The sequence below is a fragment of the Protomyctophum bolini genome (assembly GCF_963924005.1).
Source record: "Protomyctophum bolini genome assembly, chromosome: 18".
NCBI lineage: Eukaryota > Metazoa > Chordata > Actinopteri > Myctophiformes > Myctophidae > Protomyctophum > Protomyctophum bolini.
The window spans coordinates 32,878,008-32,903,109 of NC_137879.1; the positions used below are offsets into that span (position 1 = coordinate 32,878,008).

A 25,102-nucleotide genomic window follows, 5' to 3' on the forward strand; every position below is an offset into this window, starting at 1 on the left:
GATGGCGCAATGCGAGGCATGGTCGACAACTTATAGGAAGGTTATTCGGTAACAAGGTCAGTTAAGCCTTAACACAGCCATAGGAGGAGGTCATTTACACATGGTGTGCTGATTTTATAGCATGATCGGATGCCGATCTGCTGTATAGTGGACATGGCCTTGCACATCATCGCAATGAAGTCTCTCAGCTGTGTTATGTCTATATCCGAGTGGCTGGCTGACTGCTCTCTCTCTGTCTCGCTATACGCGAGATAAATGCAAAGAACAAGTAAAAGATAAATGAATAAACCACTTAACCGTGAGCCCTATATTCTGGCCATGTCATAATATATAGGAAAACTGGCCAAATTGCCATTCTTTTGGAACATCCTGCATATAATATACTGTCTTTTTTTTGTCTGGGCCATAGACCCAGAAGGCGTCCCCACCGGTGTTCTTATGTTGAGCTTTGGGCAATTTTAGTAGAAGAGCCGGAGGAAGACCCGAGTGTTCTAGTTGGAACATAAAAACTGTATGGAATCCTTAAAGGAGCATTCAGCGATTTGGGTGATTTGGAGAAAAAAACCTGGTCGGCCCCGGTAACAAGATGTGCACATGCACGCACTACAGTGGGGACACACACACACACGCGACAGGTCAACAGTTATGAGGTGCTTTATGAACAAATAAAAGTGTGGACTAATGTCTTCTTGTGACCTTATACTAAAAGGCTAATTAAAATGTAGGTCTGAGTCTAAAGTCACACCCTTAGGTCTGTGACCTCTGTTTGTCTAGAAGTATCTCCGTTCATTAAGTTTAAAAAAGGTTATCGCACATCCAAAGATGGATGTCCTTGAGACAGGAAGTGAGATCACGCAGGGCATTGGGGTCGTCTGGTGAAACAGATAATTATGTGTAATTGGGTGTCAATTAGTATAGAAAAAACGCTTACCCAAAAAATGTGACTCTGACATATCTAGGCCTAGGGGCCGCAATCAAAGATTTCCCTAGAAGCTTTGTCATTGGTCGATTTGCCTGTCTAAACTTCCTGATTGGTTAGTCATTTCTGCAGGTCTTTTTTTTTTTTTCGACCAATGACAAAGCTTCTAGGAAAATCTGTTGTGGTTGTGTTTTACCCATTGCTGACTGTTTACCAAAATACCCAAAAAAAAGGAAAGAAAAATAGGTTATTAAAATGTTGAGATAATATTGCTTATAGCTACTTTAAGTCAGGGGTCTTCAGCAAAGGGTCTGGGACCCACAGGGGTCCTCAGAGATACTGCAGGGGGACCGTCAAATATTTCTGTCATAGGGATGAATCCAATATATGTAGTGGGGGGGAGGGGGGGGGGGGTCCCTGCTTCATTTATTTCTCTCAACTAAGGCCTGAAAAGCATTGAAGACCCCTGGTTTAAGTGGTTATTAACACATGTAACAGTCACTACATTCATCACCAGGGGCTTTTCTATAGTAAACGTAATGCCACTCAAACAATCTGTAATAACTATAGCAGACTTCTATTGAAAGAGTCCCAAGCTACAAATATATGGATAGACAACAACCCACATATCCGAACTCATCACAAAACTAAAACCTAAACCATAGGCATTTCTCTATAGAAACAAAGCTTGCTTGATTCAAAGCACAATTGTATCAGTTATTGACTATGGCAATATTATCGATATGCATGCAGCTCCGTCGTCACTAAAACCATGCATTTTAAAACTGCTTTTAATATTTAATATCATATCGTCCATGTCCCTCAAAGCTATTTCTATAATGGTTTGAGCCTCAATCACCACTCTGATATAACCAGTCCATGGCATTTCTTTCTGGACTTTGAAAACTGTTTTAAGCTGCAGTACCACAATGTCCTGAGTTGGTGGGGGTGCCGATATGCAGATTATTTAATATTTGAGTGATTGCAAATACTGATGCTAGATAAAACCAGGCGTGTTTCCATTCCATGCCTGCTTGGAAAATCAACAATGGTGGACCTTGTAAACACATTTGGAACTGAAGATTAAAGAAGAGGAGGAATTGTACAAAGTAGGGTGACACTGATGACATCACGATGAAGACAAAATCAGTTGAGCTGTTCCTGAGAGCAATTTCCATTAAAGCACCTATATGATATGAAAGCCTGATTGTTCAAAATTGGTTATTTGTGGGGATAGAAAACACATATTGGGAGCCCCAAAAAACGGTTGAATGGTCCGGTGCTTCGCAGGGACAAGGACATACGTTGCAGAAGGAGGAGAGGACAATGGAGCAGCACGGACATTTCTTTTTGCGGCTTTCATCTTTATATTTTATATATATATATATATATATATATATTTTTTTTTTAAATAGAGGGACAGACAGTAAGTAGGCTGACAGGAAATGGGGAGAGAGATGGGGTTGGAGTGACATGCAGTAAGGGCCGTCGGGATCGGGAGTCGAACCCGCGGCCACACTGCCAGACTGGCATTACCAGCCACGGTGCCTGGACCGCTGAGCCACGGCCCAGGCCGCAGCACGGACATTTAGAGCCTTTTTTTTTTTTTAGGTGCTATATAGTATGTACAGAACGACTAACGTTTCGACCTATGCGAGTCACTTGTAAGGATTACTTTGAGATGATCCAGCTGTGTGCACTTGTTCACTTTTGAAATGTTTATTATCTTGTCATGAATTTGCGTTTAAGTTGTATGCTATATGTTTACTGTAATCGGGGCGTCACTGGAAAAGAGAGCGTGCTTCTCAATTGACTTCCCTGAATAAATAAAGGTGAAAAGAGGGCAAAGGTATGTGGCCCTTTATCCCCTCATTACTATTGTGCCTCTCGCTAAAGGCTCGCTCAACGCTGCTGAGATGATTGATGACTACTGTATGTTACAACGCTGCGACGGGTTGAGAGCTTGTAGATCAGTTATTCTCGGAGCGCAACCCCGCACACCCAGGTGTATACGACATGGAGTTGTAAACACAATGCAAAATGCTGTGTTCAAGTTCACGAGACTTCCGGAAAAGAAAGCAATTCTCCTGAATGCTGCCTTCAGGTATTATGGCATGGAAAGGAGAGTATAGGGCATATGTTGTGCATTTCTTTAAACCATTTTTAGTAAATGCTGCATTCGTTGGTCTGGAGAGGGAAGTTGGTTTACAGACGGGTTAAAAGGGCAGGGGCTGAAGCCCCCGTTGATGTCTATGTGTGCACGTTCCCTGATCCATGAGTGTTGGTTTAGCGCAGAGGTGTGCACGAATGGAACCATTTTGTATTGTATTGTACACTCCCAGAGTAAAATGAACACTCAAAAGTGGCTGTGGCCCACCCATCTGACCACTTGGACATGGCAGCCAGAGGTTCCGTTTTTATTATTTATGTATTGCTTTTTCAGAGCATGTTTTTTTTTTGTTTTTTTTATGATCAATCAATCGTTTGTGAAGAATTTAATGATGATACCAAGGCAGGCACTCTTGTAGAAAAATAAAAAGCCTTTAATTTGAAGTGACTAATGCATTGCGGCACACTGGCTTCATCAGGTGGTGACTCATCTTTTCTTTCTTTTTTTGCATCAATTCTGTCACCCAGAATGTACCAAAGAGCACCTTGTTGGAGATTTCTATACTCTGGCCAGACAGATGCTCCTTCCTCTCCTTTTTCCCCAATTGTTTGTGTTCCAGCTTGGATCAATGGAACGGACCTGGTATACTTAAATACGTATAGTATGAGAAACCTTTTCTCCATCATTCTTTAATCCTTCAAATCTTAGAATCCACAGGGTGCAGAATCGCTGCAGTAAAGTGTATAGTGCAGACTGTGACATCCATATATAGTGTTCATTTATTATTATCGTTTAACGTTTGGTGACTGAACTATATAAAAAGCATGTTATACTTCAGGTCAGGGGGCCTATATATGAAGATGCCCCCGGAACACCTGAACCTCTCCCAAATCACCTTCCCCGCACACGCACACGCACACACGCACACACAGGGGGGGCCAAAGGTTGTGTCTCATAATAAGCAGCCATAATGAGAGGTAGCACCGGAGTCAATTAGGTGGGTCTCTTTATATGCTGAGGTTTGACACAAGTTGCACTCAGGAGGAAGAACACGTTGATGCGGTCAGCATAGAACCACTGCTTTAAACGTGGGGGCGGTTATTATTGTGCCAAATGGGGTGGGGGCGGGGCAGCAAGGTCACCGTGGAGATGTCGAAGCTACACACTTTTGGAAGTCATTAGTGGGAGTTTTTTTTCGCGATTTTGTTTTTTTTACAGATTTACTGAATATGATTACAAGAGTGCCTGTCGGCGAATCATTAGAGTAATTAAATCATTGTTTAATTATTCGGGGGAAAAACTCATGCGTGCTGCACGGGGTATATATAAAGTCATGTCAGGGAATACACGAGAGCACGCACACGATACAAAGAACACACACGCGCGCACGCACGCACGCACACACACACAAGGCTATACGAGTCCAGAAGTAGCCTGTGGTCATGTCAAAGTAGGCCAAATAGTCGTAATTGTGTTGTTATTGTCAGGGCATCTAATTGTGCCCAGCCACTGACCTTTACGCTTATATAGGAGGTTGATTGTTTAAGCTCACTGGAGTAGTTATGCTCTGAAAGACGCTCGGAGCAGAGTTGAGGCCTTTCAAAGACACGGCAGGGAATTATTGCCAGGAAGCAACATAGCCATGTTGCATTATTCTTCTACCACTTTGTCGCGTCATTTTCGCTGATTGGGTTTCGCGTGTGTGTCAAGTTAAGTATGAATTGTCTCTTATTCACCGTGCGTTCATCAATGCTATTCACATTTTCTTTGGTACATGGGAGTATTTAAGAAAATGTCAGGAGGAGGTGGAGGTGGAGGTGGAGAAGGAGAAGAAGAAAAAGAAGACGACTTTTCCTGTGTGGTGTACGGTAAGTAAATCAACTCCATGTGAGGAGCGCTGTGGGCCAAACGGCATTACTCATCGAAAATGGAAACCAGTCATTGTTTACTTTTACCACCGGCAAACTCTGCTAAAGGCACCTATAACTCAAGGTCCTCTCCTTGTTGTGGCTGCAGGGTGTAGCACTATGTTTACACTCCCACCTAAACGATGATCTGAGCTTGGCAACAATGCAGAGTGGATGTGGAATAGAAATAGAAACAGCAGTCCTTGTGTGCCCATATCGTATTATGCTGTCTGCACCGTTTTTTTTCCTCATGGTCGTTTTTTTTTTTTTTTTTTCCTGAATGTTTCAAGAGAGAATATATCACTCTCAAAATGCAGAGAAGAGTTTTGCAGTGCACCATGGGAGAGCGCCATATACAGGGGTCTGCATTCAGAGACACTCCACAGGTAAGTTTAGGATTGTGCCTGAATTAAACCATGTTGGGCGGGAACCCCTTTTGGTGTTTTAAGCATTACGTTATACTTTAGCTATTGAAAAATAGCAGATCTACAAGCTCAGTGCCGCACTATGAACTTGTAGGTCTGCTATATTTTTGAAAAATCGAAGAACGACTGACATTTTTAGAATCTGATCTCAGGTCAGAATGGGTTAATCAGACCAGTGTGTGTCCAGTGGAAACCTCGTATGAATCTGATCTCGGGTCAGAATGGGTTAAGCTGCGGAAAGGAGAAATACAGTATACATTGGCAAGGAGGCTGCTATTCCTGGCCCTGCATGCAGCAAGTATAGCCGGGGCAAACGGGTGGTTATTCCAACTCTTAACTCGGGTCGATGGGGAGCTTGTGGGCCCTTTGCCCAATGCACTTTATGAGGTCTCTTTACCTGATTTAAGACCATCTCAAAAAGAAGGAGAAAAAAAAAAAAGGTGCTCGGGTATATAGTGAAGTGCCATTCGCCTCAACAACGCGTTTCACCCGAGAGTCTGCACTCCTCCGGAGAACTGCATATACCCGCGAACTGTGCCAAATGTGCATTTGTGCGCACATGAATATGCATTTTCTATGCGAGCGAGTGGGCTCCCTCTCTCTCCGCCGCAATACCGTCGAGCCTGTCAGGGGCATGGAATGGCACTCCCAATTTACACACACACATTACCCACGCTTCTCAGCTTCGCTGGCTGTCACTGCCTTTCATGTACAGTACAAACCCCGGTGGGAATTGCCAAGGTCCCTGATGAAGGGGTTGCTGGCTTGCCTCGGATGGACCCGAGCGGTTGAACAGAGTTGAGCCAGGCCGAGTTATGTTTCTATTACACTGACTGAGCCGTGATCGCGTGTGTGCGCGCGCGCGCGAGCGCGCGGGCAAATATCCAGAGTCAAGCCGAGAGAGAGAGAAAGAGAGAGAGACACAGAGGGCCAGATAAGAGTGATGCCCGCCCTCTACTGAGGATTGAATACACACAAGGTCATGCAGAACACAGTCTCTTGCACACGAACACACACACACACACACCAGTGAAAGGCACGTTCCCTGCACGGCTGCCCAGTAAAATGAACACTCATGGATTGTGCGGTGATGTGGCTCATGCTTGGCCCACCGGATTAAGAATAGATTGATATGGTGACTGAGCCAGGTGAACAGTTGCACTCCATGGCAACGACATATACACACTGTACGCCAAGGTAAAAACTAAGGGTATATAGTACAGTATGTGCTGCTGTAACCCTGCACAAAGCCTCTCTCAGCTCTGCCTCCATCTCTTTCACCCCCTCCAGGTGTTTCGCTGCATATATATATATATATATACCAGTTAGATCTCCAGCTTTCCCCATTTTCTCTCACTGTCTCGTCGTTTCTGCCTTTCTCCATCTTGATAAGGATAATAAAACCCATGGCTTTGCCCTGGAAACAGTCTGTGCCCCCTGTGAGACTCTTTTCTCTCCCCAGTTTTTTATTCTTTTCTCCCCCCCCCCCCCACCCCCACCGGCCCTCTGCAGAGAGAAAGAGGCTGCATTAGAGATTTATACCCCCCTGTCTCTGCACTCTCTCTCTCTCTCTCTCTCCGAATCGGCCAGGGTTGAATCATGCCGCGCATCGAGAGAGAGAGAGAGAGAGAGCTGTGCAATGCCCGCCCGCCCGGCCGCGCCTGGTGCATGGTGGTGAGTGAGTGAGTGAGCTCTGGCAGGATTCACCCACTGAGCAAACCAGAGAGAGGCCATTACACTTCCATGCTGTCAGTGACTGGCTATAGGGCTGCTGCGCGTTACCTCGCCAGCCCCATAATTATCTCCGCTATAGCGGGGGGGGGGGCAGCTCTCTTTCCCTCTATCTTTATCTCTCTCTTGCGCCGTGCTCCCCCCCCCCCCCCCCCCCCCTCAAATCGCATGATTACTGGATGTTAACATAGGAGATTACTCTGGTGAAACAGTGTGCACAGCAGTTATGGACTGTATGCATGCATACACAGCTGTACACACACACACGCACAAACAACACAAACACAACTTGATTGACACACTGAATACTGAATATACAGGCACGCACGCACTGTAGGAAAGAATACACTTAAAGTTACTTGCAGCTATAGTGAAGACAATCATACACACTTCGGGTTTTTTTTATGGAACGCTGCCTGCCTGCAGGCATCTTGGGTGCAGTACTTAGTTTAGACCGTTTTTGGTTTAGACTAGTCATTGGTTAGACCAGTCATTAGTCCTACAACTACAACCTATCTCAAACCCTCACCCTAAACCTATAACCTCCCACGGGGCAGCACACCTAAACCTAACCCTAACCCATGTCTAACCAATGACTAGTCTAAACTAAGTATGCACCCCGGCATCTTGTAGAACGCAATCGGAGTGTCACACGCACGCAGAGATCTGCACTCACCGTGGTTGGACTTGGAGGCGTGGACGGGAGTGTAGTGGTTCTTGGACGACGTTCTGATGGGCGTGTTGTCTTTCGGGGAGCCATTCATGGCCGCAAAGTTCTCACAGTCGTACTGCGAGATGGGTATGGGCCCCTGCTGCCTCAGAATGTCCGCGAGGGCCCTGGGGGAAAAAAGAAAACAGCAAAACTACATTTTAGTCAGAAGTTGTGTTTCCTCGCAGGAAAAAAGGAGTGTTTCTCTGGGTATGATAAGCAACGTTGTATAAAAAGAGCTAATGCAATTGCCTTGCTTTCTACACGCGTTGATGTGCTCCAGGACGGCTTTATTTAACCAAATATTGTGTTATTGCAAAACGGGTAGGCATGAGTGGGTGGGGGGTTGGTCTGGGTTTTATTTCCTGCGAATATGACAGTTCTCTTGCGAGAGAAACAGCATTGGGGTTTTATGATTATCTAGAGTAATTGGGTTGAATGCGAATGCTTTTCAGACCGCACCAGGTGCATATGGAAGTGTGATGAATCCCCCAAGGGGGGCACAGAGGAGAAGTGAAGGAAAAACCAAGCATGATGAAAGAACAAAGAAAAAAAAATGAAAAGAAAAGAAAAGCAATGTTTATTATTTGCTTTTCCTCGTGGCATATATCTCGCTCCTGATGAGGAAATCAAATTATCCCGTGTGTTTTTCTGCTGCGGGGAGGAGGGGACACACACTAGTACAGCTTGTATGACAAATGTATCAGCATGCTTTTAACCTTTGCAACAATGTATATATTTCCTTGTTTGCCGCGGTTCCCCCTTATGCGTTTCGGCTCCGCGGCCCGTAATTGAATTTGTTCTGCAAGCGGGCTGAGTTGTATGACCTTAATAATAAAAAAAAATGAAAAAGAAAAATCCAGACCTTATACTGTTATCCATTACTCACCGTCTTAAGATCACTCAAGTGTTGAATTAAGCACCCAATATGAAAAGAAAAACTATTTAAACTATAGAGGACATAATATGTGTGTGTGTCAGCGTTTGTTCACTGATGTGGGCCCACAGCGGCGCGACATGTGTTGTCCAGCCATGTATGATGATGATGATGATAACCCTCTTATGGCGAGCCCCCTCCCCCCCCAAGGGGAAAGCAGGAAACAGCCCGGGAATCTATACACAATATCTATAGATGGTATCTTGTGTCTCAATCTAGCACACACACACACACACGCGCGCACACCTGGATGCCGCATCGTCATGTGTTGATGTGCGGTGGGTGCATGGCAGAGAGAGGAGTGTACATGAGGATGGGGGAGTATAGAGTGTTCATTCTTATAGTGTTCAATTCTTCTGACCTGAGATCAGATTCTAAAAAAAGTCTGTCTTCTACATCCTGACAGTTTTCTGAAAAAGCTATGTTTCTGCTATGTCAGTCGATTTTTCAAAAATAGCAGATCTACAAGCTCGTAGCGCGCCACTCGGTGGCGCGCTACGAGCTTGTAGATCTGCTATTTTTCAATATAGCTAAAGCATAACATAATGCCGTAAGACCAAAAGAATGGGGCTTCATTCTGCCTGCACATGGATTTGAACTCAACCCACGTCTCCTGAACGAAAGCTATACCAAACGTCTGCCACTCGTCCCAATGCAGGGCGATCCCCACTTGACTTGAGATATATTGCACGTGTGTAAGTATAAGTATAAGTATAAGTAACGAGTAACGCGTGTGAGCTTCAGGAATCACGTGTCCACCAGGGAGACCACTGCAGACTTACAGTATATAGATACTATAGTTACATTATAATGGACATATACTGTACCATACAGATTGGTCAACATACTATAACATCAAATAAGTTCTGACTATTATAACACTGCTATGCGAGGACATGCAGGTATATACACACTTCTGTTCAATTCTCAGTGTTACTTTAACTCTGAGAGTGTGCACATGTCTTACATTTTGGAACACTCTCCGAGTACTAAAAGGGTATACACACTCACACACACACACACACACACACACACACACACACACACACACACACACACACACACACACACACACACACACACACACACACACACACACCTTAGCCTGATGTGTGTTTCATGCTCCACATGTAAGTCACGTGCATCGTTATACTGTGTCTGGGCTATTGCTTGTTTCCATTTCAAAGAGGGGGGCCATTTTAATCTCAATACAGCAACATCCTCCATTAACTCGGGGAGAAATGGACTCTTTATACACGGGTCCATTTTGACACCCTCGGATGAACCGAGGCATGAGGACTTAGAAGTCCGTCGTTCATGCGATATTGATTAAAAAGGCAATTAGACAGATTACGACATAAAGAGGATACAGTACGGCGCATCAAACGTGACACGAGCCATCTGTCTCTCTCTTTATCTCTCTGACAAACCACAGACCACATGCAGACTACATATCCAGGGTTCACTAAACTGTGTTAAAAGGGATCATTTCTATAAGCCCTCTGTTATAATGCTGCAGTCTGTATGGATGTGTCATGCCCTATATACTCATGGGATTGAAACACCGCTTTCCTGCGTGGGAGACCAAACTTCGACCTTAGACCGTGTCTAACAACATTTGGGGGAGCTGGGGGAGATGTTGCACTTATGAACTTCATGCAGGGCTATACCTGTATCAACCAGTCAATGTGGTCCTGCAGCTATAAATGATGTTAACTTCATTTGCAAGAAGTCTGCACAACGTAGACAACGTAGAAGAATGTTTTGATCGTTATCTCTCCTAACACCAACCACATCAATGCACGCGGAATCGTGGACAAAATCCTATCCAACGACAACTAAATGGTCTTTGGTTTTGGGCCCGCAAGGCTAAATGGTGGTTTGACAGTTTTCTGAAAAAGCCATGTTTTCTATGTCAGTCGTCGTTCGGTTTTTCAAAAAATAGCAGACCTACAAGCTCGTAGCGCGCCACTCGGTGGCGCGCTATGAGCTTGTAGATCTGCTATTTTTCAATAGCTAAAGCATGACATATCACCAAAAGGGGTTCCCGCCCCAAAATGGGTTAAACTCCCCAACGGAAGTATAGTATAGGAAGACTATACCTCCAACACTGCAGATTATCTCTAGATCTGGATTGTATTCATTGAAATAAGTTTGGGATTCTGCAGTTTCAAAATAACTGAATATTCTAACTGTGCAAGCTATATACATATACCAAAAAAGAAAAAAATCACTTTGATATTTCCCTTTGAACATTTTTCTGCAATTATTTGGGTCTTTGGAGAGAAGCCACACAGAGGGACTCTGTGTCCCAGTATCTGCTGTGAATCTAATAGAACGGGAGCTGAAAGGCATTGTGGGTATCAGTTTGGCTTTAGAGAGATGATCATCTGTTAACCCATTCCGGGCGGGAACCCCTTTTTTGTGTTTATAGCACTATGTTATACTTTATAGCTTTAAATAGCAGATCTACAAGCTCGTAGCGCAGCAGCACCGAATGCCTCGCTATATAGGAGCTTGTATAGGTCTGCAATTTTTGAAAAATCATGAAAATGTAGTGCAAATCTTTGAATAATGTCCTTTCACAGCGAACGTTTTTAACTCAAATCTTTGCTTGTGGGGAACAACATATCAGATGGGGGTCCGCAGCCAATTACATATAATCTTGGGGTTGGGGGTCCTTGGACATGAAAATGTTTGAGAACGACTTAAACATGAGGATTTAGAAGACATTTGTATATAGAATCAGGTCTAAATGGGTTAATTAATTTCAGGCACAGCACGTTGTGGGAGACAAACCACAGCATGACATTAAGCCCCTTTGGTGGTGATGGGGTTCTGCATGCGTTTATAGAGTTCAGACGACCTCCAATGCATCACTGCCATTCTGGAAGGCATATAATAGTGTATGGTGTTGCACCCTGCATGTGTGAAATGGAGTTCATGTCATCGTGTTGAGTCATGGCTGTCGATGGAAACATGTCGTGCAGGCCTGTGTGACACACATCCGCCAATACAGCGTTCTCTAAAGCATCCCCCCATGTCAATATCTGCCCAGCATGCGTTCAGGTCAAGGTTATATGCATGAGAAAGATGGAGCTCTTTGGTGGGTTTCCGCATACTGTATATATATAGCCTACTGTACATTGTGTATAGGATGGACAGTTTACATGCAGGAAAATCCTCCATGTTAATTTAACTCTGAGACTGTCACCAAGCGGACCAGTAGGGTCCATTTGCACACTTTCATATACTAATTGATTAATCAACTAATCAACTGAGTATTTCACTATATGGTGCAGATATTTTTTTAGGCAGACTTTTATAGGCAGATATTTCGAAAGGCATGCATGAGGTGCACCTGATTACTTTTTGTTTCCCATTATGTCGTGCACAAAACTAAAGCATAATTATAAACAAACACCATAACACAGACTCACCTATGAATATTCATCTCTTGGGGCGGCTCCGTGGCTTTGTCGTAGGCAACTTTGGCCGACACTCCCAGCACTATGATAAAGGCTATGATCCCACAGGTGATGTACACGGCGGTGTTCGTCTGGTCCATGCTCGGGTCGTACGTCTCGCCCGTGGGGACGGGCGACGGCGACACGGTCTTCACCCAGTCCGGCGTGTGGTAGTTCTTGCAGGCTTGCTGGTCCAGGCGGTCCTTCTTGTACTCGCAGCAGAAGCGCAGGTAGCACGTCCCGCAGCAGAAGCGGTGGTTCGTGTTGTTGCACTCGAACATCTTGTCGTACTGTCCGCTCACGTCGTAGTAGCCCAGGCAGGTGTCGTGGTTGCTGGTGGCCGGCGGCGGGACCTGCAGCTGCGGCGGGGTCTTCTGCGGGACGGCCGTGGGCACCGCCGCCGTGGCGTTGAGCATGGCTTCTTTGGGCTTGTTGGGGGTCTTCTTGGGCGCCTGCTTCCCCTTCTTGCCCCCCACGGCCGTGGCGGCGCCTAAAACGCTCAGCGGGTCCAGGTAGATGAGCAGGAGCAAAAGGTGCCTTATCCCCATGGTGCGGTTAACTTGTCGACTCACTTCTGGTTGCCTATATAGGCGTGAACGTATGGTGTCTTTTTTGGACGTGGAGTGCGGGGTTCAGTCCTCCGTACGGGTTTTCGTAACCCCGGCGTCCCCTGCTGCCACTGCCAGCCCGGTCTCTGGTGCCTCTATCATGCTCAACAATGATACAGCAGCGGGTATTGCCGACGCCATTTGTGCGGTCAAGCAGCAGCTAAATTGCGATATTTGTTCAAAAGGCGACGGCAGTGGAGGAACAGCATGTTCTGTCAATGGCTCGATCTGTGCGTTGAGCGTGAGAGCGCCGTGCGCTTTCCTCTGGGCGAGGGGTGCTGGAACCGGTCCGTCGGCGCTGTCCAAGGTTCTGATTCTGGAGACAGTGCTGTGGAATCTTGTTCCTTACATCTTGTTCAAGTAAAAAGTTCTGCTGGAGCGGAGAAAACATACGGAACGGTTCATTAAGCATGATCCCCACGCAAGGAGTATATAGACGTGCGCATTGACTGCGAATGTAATAAAAAAAAACATACACAGGACTCGGACTATACTGCTCCGTGTGTGCGTATAGGTCTCCCGTGCACGCTATAAGACACATATCATGGTCACGTTTACTAAACAATTTCCCTTTTCGTCGGTCATGTCTATACCGTTTAAAAATGGAAGTAACCACGACGTAAACTTAAAACTGTTAGTTAATTGGCTCACGCGGGCAAATATGGGCTTTGCAAAGCTTCGAATGTGCATTTGTCCATGTCTCTCTCTAGCCTATAGCTTTTATCCCATTGCTTCAAATCCTATAACGTCGATCAAAATAGCCAAAGCAATATTGACAATTTAGACGGGAGATAGAAATGAAATCGGTTCAGATATATCATCATGGGGTAAAAAAAAACAAAAAACAACAACTGATATGATGTTTACATTATTGATGCTGATGTCCATGCGTGTCCGGCCGGGGGAATAACAACAATACAGCTGCAGAATTCATCCTACCTCTGTCAAGATTCCCTCTGACGAGTTGCTCTCTTAGCTCTCTCTCGACTCTCTGTCTGTCTCTCTCTCAGGCTCTCCGAAAGTGAGGAGAATATCAGCGCTCTGACCGAAACCCCTCTCTCCACTTCTTCTCCTCCTCCTCCTCCTCCTCCTCCCTCAAACTCCTTACATCACTTTAATGCTGGCGTCACAACTCAGCCAAGGGTCGCTAAATTACATTCTCTCGCTCGCAGTCTGCCTGCATGGTTATTGGCATTAACACTTCTAAATGAAATGCCTGCACGGCGCACTCTGTCTGCATAGAACAGTTGCTGTCCATATAGGCTAGTCCACGACTGGCACTTCGAGGTTTGTGCAGCGATTTGTTGTGACACCGTCCTGTGCGTCTTTGCTTTGGGTTTACAAGGTTTGCATTTAGCCCCCGAAGAACAGACTATTCACATAACAGGCCCACATCAACTTTTTCGAATGATAATCGTTGTCATGTTCCCCAATGCACGCCACGTATATACGGTCCGCCGGGCTTGCACTAACTATAGGCTATATATCGTTTCCAGGATGAAACAGCATGAATTGATTTCTTAATCTCCTTTTAATACAGTCTTTTCGGACAACAACGGCCTGAATAAATATTTGCCAAGCTCCACCAGCGGTGTTGTGTGTGGAATTGGCAGGGCTAAATTACCGCTGAATGTTTTCCACCTCTCCTGCACCAAACTGAGACAATGAGTCGTGCACGACTGTCTGCACCACGGGACTCTGGCCATATAGGTAAGCCTATATCTCTATTCCTAATTAGAGGCCTATATAGGCCTATATATGCGTGTGCAGAATGACCAATAGTCAGTTGATATGAAATTCACACACAAACAAATGTCCTATACTGCTGGTGGAGCATTGCACAACTCATGTTCACAATGTGTGCATAGTGATGCTTTGTGGGCCTGCAGATCTATTTTTTTTGGACACACACACACACACACACACACACACACACACACACACACACACACACTAAATATAGCTGCAATAAGACGGGGTCAAGCAATAAAGAATCAATCACACCCGTGTGAAGTGAGGGGCATACACATCATCTCATTCCGGCAATTAGCGTCAATCACTTTCCCGTCCTCGTTTCCGTCTTCACTTTTCCGTCCTCACTTTTGAGGCCTAATATGTGTCCAGCTTTTAGGGTTTGTGTAAAGACAAAAGTGAGGACATAGGAAATTGTGATTGGCCAGAATGAGATGGTATAATGTATGATGATAAGAGCGCCCCTCACTTCACACGGGTGTGATTTAAAAAAAAGAATCCTCAATACAAATTTGCTCAGCCAACAAAGCCAACTTAAGCTTTTGAGGGGCTAGCGCCCCTCAAAAAAATAAAAAATAAATATAAATAAATAAATAACATGTGACAACTATTCCACAATCTCTGAATGCGTAGAAGTATTTCAAAGTTGTGCGAGGCAACAGTCTGGCCACGCCAGATGTATAGCAATGTGGGTCAAAGTCTTCTATAAAGACAGCATATCACAGTCCTCAGTACAGCATGCCGTGTGTAGTCATTTTCTCTGGCTATGCTTCAAAAGAGGGAGCGCAACAAAAAGCTGACCAACATGATTTGCTCATGTGACATCTGCAGTGTTAGTAGAGAGTCTAGCCCATTCTGACCCGAGATCAGATTCTAAAAATGTCTTCTATACATCCTGACAGTTTTCTGAAAAAGCCATGTTTCTGTGTCAGTCGTTCTTCGATTTTTCAAAAATAGCAGCCCTACAAGCTCGTATAGCGCGCCATGAGCTTGTAGATCTGCTATTTTTCAATAGCTAAAGCATAGCATAATACTAACACCAAAAGGGGTCCCCGCCCAAAATGGGCTATAGAGACCACTCTCAAACTCAAGTATATGAAATACACATGGATTATTTTCCTGAGCCTGGCACTTTTCATCCATGCATGTCTTGCAACCATCTCTATATACGCCCCAACCCCGCACCAAGGAAGCAGTAGAAAGGCGGAATGCCATGCAGTTCTCATTAGAGGAGGGAGTTTGAAAGATTTCCATGACAAGGAAAGTCAGGGAAGTATATACTCTTTGCAGTCATCTTCTCCCACAATCAGCATTTGTGTGCCCGTGGAGTAAAAAAGACAAGCCCCGTTGGAAGTGTCAACCCCTCCTTGTGAACATACACACTCTAAAAATCCTGAATGTTACATTGACTCTGCGGCTGTGTTAGAAATGGACCCCTTGCTGATCCATCTATACACACACACACTCTCAGAGCTTTGGAAGTGCATCCTTGAGATGGCGCATTCACGCGCATATACTGTAGGCGTTCACCTTATCAGCATAAAAACAGACTTTATACTGACTTCCCTTAATGGTAAAGGTAATGGATAGACACAAGTGAAGGTCTTATTATGTTCGTCTAAAAGGAATGTATGCCACTATACTGTGCACCAGTCAGGTTGCAGGAGTGACACTTCAAGGACAATTGCTCGTTACTCATTTTTGCTTTCATTTATACATGCAGGCCGAACAGGAGCACAGCACATGATGCCACTGGACAAAATTAACAATCAAATACACACAAGGGTTGTCCATAATACCTACAATAGCTATCTAAAAAGATAGATAGATTAAAGTAAAGTAAAGTCAGAACAAGGACGCATTTTCATGTCAAGGAAATTGATATATTTTTGGCCTGGCATCTGAAAAGATTGTGCCATGAGCCGTTATCCATGGTACCTGGACCTGGATAACAGTCTTAAAGGTCCACTTCACCCGTTTTGCTTATTTTTAATGATGTTTGGGCAGAACATTGAAGCCGGAATGTGTTGATACATGTTGATGATGCCTCACTTCACACAAGTGTGATTTATTTACTAAATTATCAATGTATTATTGTGTAGAAATAGTGTGCACAAGTACAAAGTCCAGCAGTCAAATTTTAGTACAAAAAAGTACAAAAGCATTGGCATTAAAATATACTAGTAGTAGGCCTACTCATTATGCAAAATGTCCCGTTTCACATAGGCCTATAGTATACATTTTAAAAAATTATAAATTTCAAAATGCAAGTAAATAATACCTCAACATTGTACCTACTTAAGTCAAGTCACATTTATTTAAATAGCACAATTAAACACAACAGAAGTTGACCCAAAGTGCTTTCCATTCAAAATGACAGCATAAAGACCTCATAAAATACAGCATATACAGTAGGCTACTGTAGCAAAAAGAAACAAAAGCAATTCCTTTGAACCAACTTTTATTCATTTCTCAACGTGGAAACTGCTGTATGAAGAAAAGGGAATAAAATACACACAATACATAAATCAATAGGCCATAAACAAACACATCAAATGGCACCGTAATACAATACACAGCTTACATAAACAATAGAAAAATACATAACGTCATATAACAGATGTATAGTTGTGTTCAACGTAGGTTCAGGAGGAGTAGAGTATCACGGCCGCTCCCCGTTCTCAATCGCTTGCAGTGGTGGAAAAATGACTCAAATTGTTTTACTACACAAATTGTGTACAAAATCTATTGAAAATAGCAGATCTACAAGCTCACAATGCGTCGCGTTTATTGCTTGTAGATCTGCCATTTCCCGGCCGAAATTTATAGGGTTGAAGTGGTTCATTTATGTTTTCTAATCAAGATTTTAAATCGCCAAAGTAACTAACGTTTTCAAATGACTGTAGTGAAGTAAAAGCACAAATTTTGGCTCGGAGATGTAATGGAGTAGAAGTTAAAGTACTGGAAGTTGGAAATACTCAAGGAAAGTACAAATACTTCCCCATCTACCACCATAGACATATAAACGTAGACGCACTTTCCGGGCTCTGAGGCTTGTCCATCCATCCATCCTCAACCTCTTATGCGTAGTCGGGTCGCGGGGGCAACAGCTCCACCAGAGTGCTCCAGACTTCCCTCTCCAGAGCAACATTAGTGACTTCCTCCTCATGTTGGTATTCGCGACCTTATTCTTTCGGTCATGACCCACACTTCATGACCATAGGTGAGAGTAGGAACACTTCATGACCACAGGTGAGCGTAGGAACGAAGATTGCTCGGTAGACGGAGAGCTTTGCCTTCTGGCTCAACTCTCTTTTCGTCACAACAGTGAGCGGTACAGCGACTGCAATACCGTCCCCCTGACACTCCGATTCTCCGGCTGACCTCCTTCTCAGTCCTCCCCTCACTCGTGAACGAGACCCGCGAGATATACTTGAACTCCTTCACCTTGTTGTTTGTGTTTGTCTTGGTTTGTATTGTAAAGGCTATGGTATATGTCGTGACTGTTATGAAATAAAATAAAGCCTTCAGCACTTCCACTTGACTTCCTGCCTTCATTGGAGACACGTCGCTCCAATGAACTGCAGCTGCCAATTAATCTTTTTTTTTAAATATCTATGTCTACCACACTTGCCTTCACTCATTAGCCACTCCCCATTCACAATCACCCGTATCCACTGCACCTGCCTCCACTCACCACAGCCAAGCTTTGCTGCAATCACCACAGTATAAATACACCTGTGATCTCTCAGCCAGCTTGTTTGTTCTGCTTCACAACAGACCAAACATCTGTACTCACGGCGTGAGTATATAGGCCTATATACTGCTCTTGCAGATCGGCTATTTCTGCCATTCACTGCTTTCAAATTCATTGCTTCAATAAACTGTCAAACTTAAGTGCTAGTGAAGTCCAACAATAAGACCAATATAGAACAGTACATGCAACAAGAGCAGAAATGTACCCTTCCAGCTGGGTGCTAAAAAAAACCTTCTGTAGCATCAGAGGTCCCTCTGAGGCTCAGACTGAAAACAATACATTATAACTATTAAACTCAAACAAACAAACTCACAATCTTGTTCGATGTTTGATTTCTTGTCCGTCCTTTCCTTATCTGTCTGTCCGTGGCATGTACAGTATCAAACAAACGTTTCTGAACCCTCCACGCGGCTACAGTACCTTGTTCCGTTTCCTTCAAGCCTTCCCTTGGAACTGAGGTAGTCGGACTGAGTTTAAACTCACCCACCACAGCTGAGCTTGATTTAATCAGATTCCCCACAGCTGGTAAAATTCCTTCAAAAGAAATGACTTCCTGCATGTCGCCACATTAAACACCCTGAAAATGAATATACACTATACAAAATAAAAGTATTAACTGTGGGTCCGTTACAATACCTCATACAAATACAACATTTTAACCCAAAAGAACATAAGAGCAATACAATTGAACACGGAAGTAAAAATACAATCAATCAATCAATCAATCAATGATCAGAAAATAAGGTGAGCTGAGCTGAGCCGAGTGGAGCTGCGGACTTGATGTGCAGTGGAAGATTGTTCCATGGAGTTTGGGGGCAATAACTGCAAGTATTCAGTATTTAAGTAAACAGGGTATATAGCGCCAACACCCTGGGCTGGGTATTTGTCATGCTGCAACCCTGTGGAATGCACTCCCCATAACTATCAGAGAACCCCCCCGCCCCCCACAACACACACAACACACACACACACCACCCTCCAATGCTTCAAAACCACTCTCAAAACCCACCTCTTCAATGTGGCAGCCAGCTGACGCTCTCCCTGTGTCACGTTCCGGTGGTGTGGTGACTGAGGACCCAAATGCACGACAGCAAGCAGTTCAAGGTCCAAGATGGTTGATGTATTACAACATAACTGGGAAAACAACACAAACACTGAACTGAACAAGAAGTGACACCAAACGATGACTGGACAATTAAGGACTGACTGGGGAACAAGAGACTAATATACACAAGAGGGCTGATTAGTGATGATTACACATGAGAAAACACCTGGGGAAGACAACATAGAAACAAAACAACTAGAACAGAACATAGAATTACAAGGGCTAGACAGGCAAAGTCTGTGACTGTGACACCCTGTGTTACCTGCAGGGAACGAACAAGACAAAGCAAGCCAATACGTCCGCATATATACAGTCTGCTGTATATACATTTTCCTCATTTTCTTATTAGTTTATATTATTTTTTGTGTGCGTGGTGTATGGATTCTTCTGGAATGCAGTAACAAATAACCTTCTTCTTGTAGTTTTTACAAGACCTTTCTTTACTGTAAACATGCATCATCCTACCTAGGAGAGGCAATGAAATCTACGAAAAGGCCCCGAGGTGAAAGTTTTCAGAAGTGATTTAAGACTTTGCTAAATAGTATACGCCGTACGCCTCAAAGACAATTATAGTTTGACATACAGTGATAAGGTTAGAATAAATGTGTTTATTTTATGAATATCCCTTTTTGTTTTTATAGTGTTTTTCTTTCAATCATTACTGGGTACACAAACACACCGGGGAAGAAAAGAATATGATGACATTTACAGCAGAATCTCACGCCAACAACATTCTGGTGATTGGAAGGCTGGGAAGCAGTTGCTTAGTAACCGTTTTTTTTTTTTTTTTTTTACAATGCCATCCATACTTGTTGTGATGAAAAATTTAAACTCCCCCACTACTGAAGTGTTCCTTGGGATTTAACATGAGCAATTGATGGGCTCTGAGAGTTATGAATTGGGGCAAACACACATACAGTACAGTATATGTGTTAGGCACACGCACTGGCACTCGCACATGCACGCACACACACACACACACACACACACACACACACACACACACACACTATATTAATATACTTATGAGAAGCGTTTCTGACAGCATTTTTAACAAAAGCGAGCCAAAAATAGCCAATCTACACTCAAGCTTTTAGAAGGGCTACTGTCAGTGCACAACACTGGAATGTGTCTAAACCTAAACCCAACCTGAATATTGTCCTAAATGTAAATTTAACTCTATAAAAAGCTGTTTTAATCATAAAACATATGATCCTCGTCCTCACAAGTATACAAGTACACACGTACACATGCGCGCGCACACACACAGTCTCACACACACACACACACACACACACACACACACACACACACACGTGCGCACACACACACACACACACACACACGAATTGGCTTAGACAAATTGTTTATTTAGAAGCATAAGGTTATGAATATGATCTGTATGTGACCAGCTATTGTTCTATGAATGTTTCCAACCCAGTTCATGACTGCTGAGTGCTGAGACATTCTATATAGACATCGAGCTATAGAGACCAGTGAGACCCAAAAGAGAACCCCAAACTACAGAAAATAGTCAATTACAATGCGGAATTGCAATGTCTGTGGAAGTAATTAATGTTAATATGGATTTTTATTTATTTTAGTTTTAATGTATGAAATTATTTTTGAAAATGTATAGAAAGATACCCTCCTTTTTCCCCTCTACATCAAATCTCCTCACAGAAAATAGGCAATCTACAAGTTCAATCAAAACCCTTCACAATGAATTGAGTAGAGTTGTGAGTTTGTAGATCAGCTATTTTTGTCGAATGTTCATCTATTTTTTGCAGATCTACAAGCTCATAGTGCGCCACCGAGTGGTGCGCTACGAGCTTGTAGGTCTGCTATTTTGTTTTTAATCGAAGAACCACTGACATAGAAACATAGCTTTTTCAGAAAACTGTCAGGATGTATAGAAGACATTCATAGAATCTGATCTCAGGTCAGAATGGTCTAAACACCAGGTGCTGGGCTGAGGTAAACAATAGAAAATAGAATAAGCCTCGTGCCTCTTCGTCAGACTTCAGGTCTGACTTCAGGCTCGAAACGTCATGTCCCGGGATAAAATAAAACGTTAAGCTTTTGGAGCTCAGTCCAGTGTGCAGACCTAATTTCCTTTTCTTCAAACTGACCCCTCGTGGCTACAAATATGGTCCAAAATGTTCCTGATTGTATTGTATTAAACAGAGGAGAAACAGAGGCTCTTTTGGAGCTGTTTCCAACGTGAAAAAAAGACTTCTGTTACACTGACAATGACAAAGCAACAGAGGCAAAGGCGTCTGAGAAAAGGCCTCCACTGTTCTTGACTCCTCTTGCACTCTCTCCAGGCAGAGAGCAATCCTTTAGACATATGCCATGTTTCCTCTGCCATTACCATGTTGGCCTAATTTCTTTTTGAAAAGTATGTTTCCCAAATTACGGTAAAAGCTAGGCCCGGGAACGAGGGCTTTTAAGGGACAATGTCCCCTAGAGTTTAACTATGCGTGCTAGCTGCTGAGTCCAACTACTGAAAGTGCTTTGTCAAGAATGTCTGATAATGCTCTACTTGTACCCATGGGGTCTGCAAACCGACGCTAGTGTGCTTTTGTTGGGGAGTGTCATGAGTATTCAAACACATACAGTATAGTATAGTATTTTTATGGTGATAAAGAGATATTTTTTTCCATATTGATAAGCATCAGTGTCTGTTCATATACTCAACGGTATACTGTATAACCACGTTTGTGCATATAATGTAAGTATTTAAATATACTGTTTACACACACGCGCACGCACACACACGCACACGCACACACCCACACGTGCACACACACACACAGTCACAGTCACAGTCACAGACACATTCTCTGGAACGTGTGATGTGCTGATGCCAATTGACAGTGATTGAAAGCCTTGCATACATTTTTATACGCGCTAAAACATTTTAACCCCGTCTACATTTCCACTCAGACACTGAGAAGGTTGCCACGCCGTCTTCTCCTTGTTGAGAGGAGTACGAAATAAATGGCGTGTCAAGCCTGGAGTAATGGCGCTTGCCAGCGCACTGTCATCACTTCTCCATAACTGTCCCGTTAGCCCAAAAACCCTGTGCCTGCTCTCAGCCCTGGGACAATCTCTGGCACACTATAATATACCCCGCTAATTTACAGCCACGCTTACAACTCAATGAGCCCGTTTGATGTTCAGTGTCATCTCTTGATAAGGGCCATATATTATAAAGTCGAGTTTGGGGAAATGATGCTGCTGCTATTGTATCGCATTGTACAGAGTCAAAAGGAATATGGAGCTAATGGTGCAATTCACATGAAGCTCAATTAACATTTTAACGGCTATATTTATTATGTTATTGGCTACTGATTGTCATCGTAAAACTGTAATGAACTCTAATCCATGTCATCATTCCAACGCCAATCGGATTACTTGCTGCATTTCATTCTGATCTGTTTTGAATAACACTGTTTACGCCCACGTTAAACCATCCTGGGCGGGAACCCGTTTTTGGTGTTTTAACTAAGCATTATGCTTTAGCTATTTAAAAACAGCAGATCTAGTGGCGCGCTACGAGCTTGTAGGTCTGCTATTTTTTTTAAATCGTGAAAAGGTGCCTCAAAGTTGTAATGTATTTTTTAACGTAACTCAAATCTTTGCTTCTGTGGAGGGTCCCTGGAACAACATATTTTCAGATGGGGGTCGGAGGCCAATATTAGAGATAATTTCTGGGGTCCTTGACATGAACTATTGAGTGATATATAGGCCTATAGAAACATAGGTATTTCAGAAAAACTATCAGGATTTAGAAGACATTCTTTTTCAGGCCTAAATGGGTTAAACCATCCTTTCAAGCTGCATGAATCACGCCGCCATACAAAAGGGTCTGTAATTGAATTGAATCGAATCCAAGTCCCATATCTTGTCTCCTCTCTCTACCCGTCCATGCCTGTCTCTCTAGTCTACACTGATCTGAAGTTATGTGGAGTAAATCATTTAGTTATATATATATATAGGCTACAGTATGTTGCAGTTTGACTATATGTCTGTTTTAAGTTTGCATTGACAAAATGCATGTACATGAACATATATTATTAATAGAAATGATTAAAAAAAATAATAATAATAATAATATGAAGCTTGAGAGCTTATTGCCATTGTGGTCCTTTGAGTGCAAATGTGTGTAAACGGAGTGCTGCTTAATTGTTTGTGTGTGCGTGCGTGCGTGCGTGCGTGCGTGCGTGCGTGCGTGCGTGCGTGCGTGCGTGCGTGTGTGTGTGTGTGTGCAGCCGAGTAACCAATAATATGATGGTCTCTTCTACCAAAAAGTGTCCCATATGACATGTTAACACCCGATGTTGTACACAAACCAGAATCACCTTTCCTATTAGGTCTATATACTTTAAATTATTCCCTCCCCGAGCACTTTTAAATGCAGCTCGTTCGAGTCGCACCATATTCAGACATCAGGGCTACATGTTAGGGTGTGCATTTGCCCATTCAGCAGTAAGTGTGTCTCCCTCCACTCCTGAAGTGACATGTAAAACAGAGTTAAACATTAATGTGTGATTATTTATACATTGTGCGGTTTCAAAGAAGGCCTCTTTACTGTATGGCAGAGTAGTCTAACTACCTGACCCCAACCCCCCCCCCCCCCCTCTCCCCCTTCCCTTCAATGTTCCTCCCATTAGCTGTGCACTTGTGCAGCCATCACTTCAGTGTTGCCATGTTGGCTTATTATAAGCGACTATGGGCTTGTAAATATTTGTACTGTATAGTTGTTTTTTTGCCTCTTCTTTCTAAAGTAGTTGTTGGTTACTTAATTGGGCTTGCTGTCTATAATGTTATTTAAACCAGTGGTGGTTATTATTATTATTTATTTTTTAATCCCACGATTTTGCAACCCATTTTTTTCACCCAGTGTCAATTATCTATGTAATCCTGGGCGCTACACTTCCTCTGCCAACCTGAGGGGGCAGCGGACTGACCTACTAAGCATTAAAGTATGAGGTATAAAGTAGGCCTACAGCAGCCTTGTGTTCCTAAAACAGAAAGATTGGGTAAGACTGACGTTATGTATCTTTCAGGACTATCTTTCACTGCTTCGTCTCAACCATTACTCAATGGCTCTGGTCTCAGCCCACCGCGGTAGATATTTTGACATTCCGTTTTTTCTTTTTGGAATGTTGCCACTATACTGCAGCCATAAACGACACAGGTTCATCCCATCGATGTTCTGGGCATCTTTGTAATGTTAGTGTTAGTAAAAAGCAGGTAAAAGAGTAACGTTTGCGAGGTCAGTCACTTTTCCATTCACTGTAGTAGAAACTTTGGTGCGGGGAAACCGCAGATGTGTCGTCTCCGCCTACAGGAAATACGTAGGCTTTAGTTTAGACCATGAGACCCGTTCCGGAATCGGTCCATAGGGTGAAAGAGTTTCAACTCGTTTTGATGCCATGCATATTACAGTAATTTTCCCTATGCGCGTGTGCACGTGCGTGCGCCGATGTCGCTCCTTCTGGGCTTGTCTCTCGTATAGACCAGTCTGCCTTGTTTCTCTCCCCCGAAATCTGGCAACGCTGGTATAGAGCACAGTCTACCTGCCATACCTCCCCGCTCCAGTGTCCCTCCCATTAGCCGCGCAGCCATCAGCTGTCAGAGCGTACCGCACAGGGAAGTAACCCAGA

General features: G+C 43.7%; 1 protein-coding gene across 11 annotated transcripts in view; it reads right to left on the reverse strand.

The window, feature by feature from the left end:
- The window catches only part of LOC308332483 (shisa family member 6), a gene marked incomplete at both ends in the record, with an annotated part of 78,355 nt that extends 65,602 nt beyond the window's left edge, over window positions 1-12,753 (reverse strand). For all 11 annotated transcript variants that reach the window (XM_080788398.1, XM_080788402.1, XM_080788403.1 and 8 more), the window contains 2 exons: window positions 7,769-7,929; window positions 12,179-12,753. In XM_080788398.1, the coding sequence (XP_080644524.1) occupies window positions 7,769-7,929; window positions 12,179-12,753 (736 nt within the window). The remainder of the gene's footprint in view (window positions 1-7,768; window positions 7,930-12,178) is intronic.
- Between the last annotated feature and the right edge of the window lie 12,349 nt (window positions 12,754-25,102).